The following is an 8271-nucleotide window of genomic DNA, read 5'->3' on the forward strand; positions in this document are numbered from 1 at the left end:
AATGCATGCTAGAATTCAGGGATAACAGCTATTTGTTTTTACACCCAGAATACCCACTCAGTGGAGAAACAGAGGGGCATTTCTATATGTGAAAGGACTCACAGTATTCTAAATTAATCTGTGTTTGCTTTTGACTTATTCTATGACTTCAGGAAAATCATTTAACTTATTTGTTCTTTTTCCCTCCTCTTAACTAACTATAACCTTGACACCCTAGAGCTATGAGGATGATATATATTTTTTCAAAAGCATCATAAAATTCACCAATTTTAGATTTTTTTAAAAAATACAATATGATAATATTATTTTTTCTTTTCTATGAATAAATTAACTTTTCCAAATGAAACCTTCATAATAGTAAAGGTGTTATTTAGATGTGGTGGATAATAGTTAGGATGAAATAAGTCAATCAACTTGTTTCTATTTTATTCCAATAATGCCTTTGTTGATTACTCTTAGAAATCTGTTTTTAAATTAAGTTTGGGTTACTAATGACATTTGTGGTGTTGAGATGTAAATCCTAGTCTGTATAAATGAAAAAGATATAGTCAAATATAATTCCTAGTAATCTGCTGAAAAAAAGACATCTTAAAACAAGAAGTTTGCAGTCAAATTGACAATGAGTAAATTTTACATGCAGTCTTGAAGAGAAACTGGCTTAAATTTGACACATTGATTTCTCTTGGTGTGAAATTTGCTGAAGATGCTAGAACATCTCATGTGTACATGTGTGTTGTGCGTGTGTGCGTGCACCCACACTAAAAAATTTCAATATATAAAGTTATCACAGGTAGTAGGGGATGAAAATAATGGCAATATGATAGATTCCCATGATAGTAAGATCCATCTAATCACTAGCTGATAACCCATTGTTTCTTCCCTTTAAAATGATTACTATGTATGGTGTCCTTTATTTACATCAAAACAACTTAAATTTATTTTGAAATTAAAATTTTACTTCATGTATACCAAAGAGAAGTTTTGTTGGCTTTAGTTATAACCAGGAATAAGTATGATTTAGTAGGTAGGAAGCTGGCTTCTGATTCAGGCAGACCTGGGTTGAAGTTGGATCTCTAAGACATATTGGCTGTGAAAACCTGAGCAAGTCACTATATCCGTCAGTGCTAGAAAGGACTCTCTAAAACTGTAAATTACTTGCTGACTTGCATTGGCAGTTCTGTCCTATGCCAATGAAACAAGAGGATAATTTTTTTTTTTAAAGGAAGAGTGTTTCTAGCTACTCTGATCCTAAATTCTCATCAATATAAAAAAATCTTAAACTACAGTATGGATAGTGTACAGTAGAGGGTTGAAGTAATAATAAAAATAAAAGTTTTAACCCAAGTCTAAGTTGTAAAAGTAAAAAAAGATATGAAATTGGAGCTTTTAGATGTCCCTTCATCTTATCAGATTATAATAAATACTATAAGTGAATGTCAACAATAGAAATAATGATATATATTGAGATATATATATATATACACACACATATATATATATTGTTTTAAGTATTAAAAAAATATTCTTTTACACAGGGAACCAAGGGCCTCTCTCTTGCTATTGTCTCAATAAAAATTGCTATTAAAAATAAAGCCAAACAAAATCATTTTGGTAGTTGGGAAAGGAACACTCAGCCCTCTAGTAGTCACTTAAAACAAAACTACTCTATAAATGTACTCACAAAACATGTTTTGAAAATATAATTGAGAAACATGTTAACAATAAAAAATACAAAGTTTTTTTTTCCTTTTTGTAAGTCTTAATCTGCTACAACAAAGCTAATAAATCAAAAGATGTGAACAGTGCTAGATCCTGTGTTGGATACTGAATTTTTCTCTATGTCTTATTACAGAAAAAAAGTTTTCTGAAAATTGTTTTCTATTGAGAAGCTATCAGTTATTTCTAGTGTCTATAATGATTTTTAAATTTTCATTATTATTCACTTGAAATCAGTTACCACATGCATATAAAAGGAGTTGAATGAACAAGTACAATACTATATTATGAATAACTAGGGAGAGAGATTAATGTGAATAGAGAAACACATAGACAGGTATAAGAAAGTGTGATATATCCACTGGAAAGTCATCTAGAAAAGATACTATAAAGATGAACAGAAACACTACTGGAAAATTATCTGCATGAATGTTTTAAGTATTAAAAAAATATTCTTTTACACAGGGAACCAAGGGCCTCTCTCTTGCTATTGTTGCAATAAAAATTGCTATTAAAAATAAAGCCAAACAAAGCCATTTTGGTAGTTGGGGAAAACTTTAAAAAAGTATTTTAAGAATACCTTCAGAAATATATCCTATAAAACATGTAGAAAAAAATCATGTCTGTGTTGTGATTAAGGAATCACATGAAATGGCAATGAGATAATTTATAGATAGAGATATTATTCTATTGATACTATTTTAATGTCTTAACAATAGAACAACAGTGAAGTTCTTTCAGAGTTTCTCAGGGAATATTTGGAAAACAATTCTAGAACACTCTAACTTTGTCATAGTACAATAGAAGTAGCAGCACTAAAACTTTTCAACTGGAAATGTTTTCTTCTATTGCTAAAAGGCAACTTGTTGGAGTTTCTTCTTAAATGGTTTAACACTTTCAGAGGCAGAATAACAGGGTTAATAAGACCCAACCTGAAACAATGTGATAATTTGCTCTATTTTGATGGTGGCATTTCATTTAAAAGTAACTCACCAATAAACCACTTGAAGGAAAGAAATAATCTGCTTATAAATATATCCATTGCACATTGATGTGCCATATTTAGGTAAACACACATTAGGCAACAAGTGAAAGGACCAAGTACTTACTGAGCACCTATTATGTATCAAAGTACCATGGGCTTTATAAATATTACCTAATTTGATCTCATTTTTATCAATAATTATTCTATCATTTCCTTCATTTTCATAAAATGTGTATTTTGGTGGTATAACATCCCTGAGTTTATTTTTATTAATACAATAAAAGAAACAAAATTACTCCTGAACTTGGAGAATAAGGAAATGTCAAGGTAAACTGTCAAGGTCTGTTTTCTCTTTGAAGCCTCCTAGTATAACTATACAATAGTATTGACTCAAGAAGTAATGCTGAGCACTGGAATTGTTCAGTCAGCATTTTAAACTATTATGAGCTACCTTCTGAACCATTGCCAAGTTAATAGACAATGAAAGATAATGAGCTTGAAATTGGGTGTTAAATTGCATTTTTGGTTCTCTCCTTTTTTCTTGAAGTTTAACTGTTTCCTGCAGAAACAAAGTCTTATTTTGATATGTAACTATGTAAATATGTATTTTTAGACCAGAAAAAGAAAAAGTGAGGAAAAGACAAACAACTGTATTCCATGTGTCATGGTTATATATTAATACATGGAAATTAAAATATGATATATATATATATATATATATACATATATATATATATAAAACTGCAGATTGAAAAATATACTGAATTTGTGTAAAAAAAATCAAGACATCACATTGGAAGAATTAAAGAAAAAAGTATTACTTTTCGCCTAGCACCACCATCAAATTCATAAAACATATTTTTTTAAGAAGAATGACTCAAAAATTTATCTTATGTTGCCATCCAAAAAGTTTCAATTTTTGTTTCAAGAATAAAGGACAAAATTTTTATTTCCTTTCTTGTTTAGATTGACATATCTAAACTAGAATATGTAGTAGTTTTTTTTTAATTGTTGAAACATATAGTGAGTATCAGATTCTCTATAACCATCTCTCAAATAGTTCAGAAAGGAGGCAATGACACTCTATAATGTCATTCACCTGAATTTTTGAGTACTGAAGATTTCATTATGATAGGAAGAAAGGCTTATCCTCATTAGTATAATTGTAGATTCTTTCTCTTACTTCCTTTTAAACTAATGAGTTGCATTAATCCAGGTTCATTTTTATAAGCCTCCTGGGTCCAAATGTAAAGGACAGTCATCTTAGAAAACAATAAATTTTTTAAAAAGCATGTAGCGTGCATTAAGTGCACGTATTTCATAAGACCTAGGTTAATACAACTGGCATCCAGTTTAATTAATCCTTGTTAGTGTAACAACTAATATCCCTCCCTAGCATGTTTCCTTTAAACATTAGTATGTTAATTGTTTTTTTTAAAGATTTTTCTTTGTACTTCAATATGGCATTATACTACGTAAATCTATTCTCAACAACTACCTTATAAAGATGTTTCCTTATAATATCTGGTCTCTTGCAGAAATTCTGAAGTCTTTTAAAAAGCTGTTCAGGTGTAGAATACAGATATTCAGCTGCAGGAAAAACAGATACATTTTTAATGAAACAAAAACCTCAAAGCACACACTCGATATTAGTCACTTTACTAATTAAAAATGCATATTGCTCTGTGCCGCCTCATGTTTTACATTATTTAAGCATGATTTTATAAGGTTACCTCAGCTCACAAGGATGTTTAATGCTAAATAAGACTGTGTAGTTGTGCTGTTTAGACATCTCCTTTGGGTGATTAAAATACATTATTCTAATGTAACACAATGCATATGTGATACATTTAGTGATGAGATTTTCAAAGAACTGGTAGTAGAGCTGTATGTACCCTGTACAACAGTTGCACGTTATTAACCATTAAACTGTTTAAATAATTTGGAGTGATTTCTAGTTCTCCATTTTTCTCTATGTCTATCATTTTCTAAAAATCTGTAAGCTATTGCAACAGCACTGACCTGCTTATAAAAATCCATCATTATGGGATGTGTATGCTAACAATGAAGAATGCTATTTGAAAACTTGCTTTTTTGTTATCTTGAAAGAACAGATGGTAAATATAAGCTTACTCTAATGTATTAAAACACATAAAATTTTCCTTAACACTAACATGTTGACTTGCCAAATAAACAATTGCTCTTGCCTAAGTTTATTTTCAAACTTTATAATTTAGCATGAATCATGTATTAAATCTCAACAAAGAAGAAATTGCATTAAAAAATAGCTACCTGGAAATATTTCCGGATAAACCAAATCTTTGGGACACAGTGGGTAGCAACCACAATATACAGCTTCTAACCTAAAGACATTTTTTAAAAGGGAGAAGGGGTGAGGGTGGGCGAAAACAGAAAACAAAACATTAATGGCTTAAGTCAGAAACTTGTTTTGTCCATTTCTGTTAACTATATAATCTAAGAGTTATCTGAGAAAAGGAAAAATGGTCAGCAGTCAAATACATCTAAATGCCAAAGTTGCTCTTTTAAAAGATTTTATTGATTATATATGAATTTCATAGAACAGAACCAACAGCATATGTTTTGTTCACTGAATAAATCAAAGCGCAGCTCTGCATTTTTTTGTTTTTTAAATACTGTTTAACACATTTTATAATCAGCAGATAAACACATGTAACAACATGGTAAAGTATGGACAGCTTTTCTTAATAATGCTACAAAAACCTAGAATGTTCATTTTTCAAATATGTTTAAATACAATAGCAACGACCTCACATGTAACTGTACTTTCCCCCCAAAAAAACTGTTACATTTAATAGCTACTCTAAAAGCCATCAGAAAGAGTTTATAGTCTGTTAGGATGGGACATTTTCATTTTAGCCTAATGTTTCAAATCACTTCATTATTATGCAGAATGTAAAACTTTCCTTTTTCATAATCACTAGTCAAGATTCCTTTGGCAAAACACCTAGTGGTTCATATACACTGTGCTTTCATCAGTAAAAATCAAGATCCTCATAATGCCAAAAGAGAAAACTTTTATCATTGTACAAGTCAGAAAGTTTCACTGTAATGGGAACTTCCAAGGACAACCAATGGGGAAGTGACTCTCACATAACCTTTTCCTAGCTGAAAGGGTTAAATAGAAAAGAAAGTATTTTACTTTGGTGGATTTTTTTCTCCTTCTGCATAATGGCTATTGATCTGGCATATTTAACTTTAAACTTTAAAGATATAACTTTAAACTTATAACTTTAAAGATACCCCTGTAATTTCTGTTGGCTAGAAATTACGTAGTGAAATTCAAAGCACTTCTTAAATGTTTATTTTATGAGAGACTTTGAATTGCAACCAAAATGTTGACCAAAGGAAGAATTTTATTTTGAACTACAGATTTTTTTTCCCAACTCAAGAATAATATGAGGTCATGTCAATGTTTATCTTGTTTATTTACAGTGACAAAGCAAATGCAATTTAAACTGTTTTTAAATATATGATGTTTTCTCCATTTCATACATTAACTCAAATTACTTTAAAAGAACTGTACTTATGCTGATGCTGCAAAGTTTTGAAAAACAGGCAGTTTTAAAATTTATTCTATACCTGATAGCAGTGAAAGGATGACAGAGCTGACAGAGGAGCTAGTTACTAATTGCTAGTTTGGAGTCGAAACTCATGCCGACTACTTTCTGTATGTTAGTTGTAGGCACATAGAAATTCCTGTTGCAACCACACACAAACTGCATTGTGATTGTACTTTCAAACATTAACGATCATACTGAATACCAAATTCTGCAATATTTTTATTAGCAAAAGCACAATAGCATTCACTTTATCTGAAGGCATTTAGTTTTTAAATACTATGCCAGTTGTGAAGGCAAATGGATGTGAATAGTTTCTTCTAATTACACAAAAGCAAAAAAGTGAGGTCACAGTCATTTCAGTGAGAACATAAGTTATCTGCTCTTAAATAACAAAGCTGAATAGAAGTATTTGTTTTCCAAAAGAAAATTTCAGGCAAAGTTGAATTTTGAGTTAGTAAATGAGTGTGTACTCATTTTCCCAAAAAGCTCTACAAATTAAAATCCCACCATAAAAGACTGAAATGTTAGCATTTTGTTGTTGGGGGAAATCCTCAAATCTCAGATTGATACTCTTTTTTTTTTTTTTTTTTTTGGTGAACTATCTTACTGACAATTTTATTTCTAATGCATGCAGCAAAACAATACAAAAAAAAAAAAAAACGAAAATGAATGTCCCATCCAATTATAAAATTACACTCTCTTTTATCTAGATCCATGACTGGAGTTTAAACTATTTAAATAAACATTTGGGTTTTGAAGTGGGCTTCATAGCAAATTAAATAGTGTGTTATCTTAAGTTTTGCACATTTCTAGCATTTTGAAGAAAAGTATCATATCATGACAATAATACAATTATTCATCATTTCAATTCATATGCATTACCAGTTAAATAATAAATAGGGTTCCAATTGATCTATTGTAAAAATGGCTAGTAAATGACCTTTTTATTCCAATTAACAAATCATCTGCTAAATCTATGAATCTTAATATTCAGATCTATTCACTTCAATTCATACAATTTATCTGCAAATAGTTGTTGGGCTTTTGATTCTAAATATAATTAGCTGATAATTTTGCTTGGCTGAATTACTTTTCTGTAGGGCCTGCTAAGGCTCTCAGTCGCATTATCTGGCAATAATGAATCTGATAGGTGAAATTTTTTACTGTAATGAGGATGAGACACAGTTGTGACACCTGAGTCTAGTAATAACAGAAGACTGCTAATTATCGACAGCACTTTTTTGTGTGATGCACGGAGAAAAAAAAATCCCTCATTATTAAAAAATAAAAAGTTACAATTATAAGTGACACCGGAGGAGAGTAAATAAAATGGAGTGATTAAAACATTGCTGCTTTAAGGGTGTTTTTAATTAAGTGGAAATGCTAATGTTGTCATACTTAGCAGATGGGATTAAAATTAGTTATTGTAAGTAACTCATATTTTATGTTATGGTTTCCACAGCATGTCTACAAGATCTAAGAAAGTGATACATTCCATAAGACATTTTAAAAATGAAATTCTCATACTCTTTACAACTCATAATAATGAACATCATGAATAAACTATTGAAAAAAACTCCTGCCAAGGATTTTACCATAGTGACTTAACTCACATGGAATGTAACCATAATGTACTGGACTGTTACAATCACGCTGCGGGGACGTACATACGCCTTTAGCTTTGCTGATTGTTGCATTCTGCATTTCATTCACACTCAACAAAACAAAAGTTTTGTGCTTGGGCATCCATCCAACATCAAATGTGGTGTCAAGAAGGTAAGGCTTGGGTACAGACAAAGATGATGACCACCCACCAAGGTGATGTTCGAAACTAAAGCATAGGATGCATCATGTAACTGCAGATAAAACCTAATTGCACACTTTCTCCTACTTTATTTGTGTAAAATTTTCCATCTGCTACATCTAAAGATGTCTAAACTGTTAGTATCAAACCTGCATTCAGCTGCC

The 8271-nt window shown here is 30.6% G+C and overlaps 1 protein-coding gene across 18 annotated transcripts in view; it reads right to left on the reverse strand.

The window, feature by feature from the left end:
• Positions 1 to 8271, reverse strand: part of GTDC1 (glycosyltransferase like domain containing 1) — a 564348-nt gene that overhangs the window by 134787 nt on the left and 421290 nt on the right. For 16 of the 18 annotated variants that reach the window (XM_074302057.1, XM_074302050.1, XM_074302045.1 and 13 more), the window contains 2 exons: positions 4994 to 5064; positions 4200 to 4291 (listed from right to left, as the gene is read on the reverse strand). The exons of 1 other annotated variant lie outside the window; for it this stretch is intronic. In XM_074302057.1, coding sequence (XP_074158158.1) covers positions 4200 to 4291; positions 4994 to 5064 — 163 coding nt within the window. The remainder of the gene's footprint in view (positions 1 to 4199; positions 4292 to 4993; positions 5065 to 8271) is intronic. One more of the 18 variants, XM_074302059.1, reaches the window with a different exon arrangement.

The sequence above is a fragment of the Sminthopsis crassicaudata genome, chromosome 3 (assembly GCF_048593235.1).
Source record: "Sminthopsis crassicaudata isolate SCR6 chromosome 3, ASM4859323v1, whole genome shotgun sequence".
Taxonomy (NCBI): Eukaryota; Metazoa; Chordata; class Mammalia; order Dasyuromorphia; family Dasyuridae; genus Sminthopsis; species Sminthopsis crassicaudata.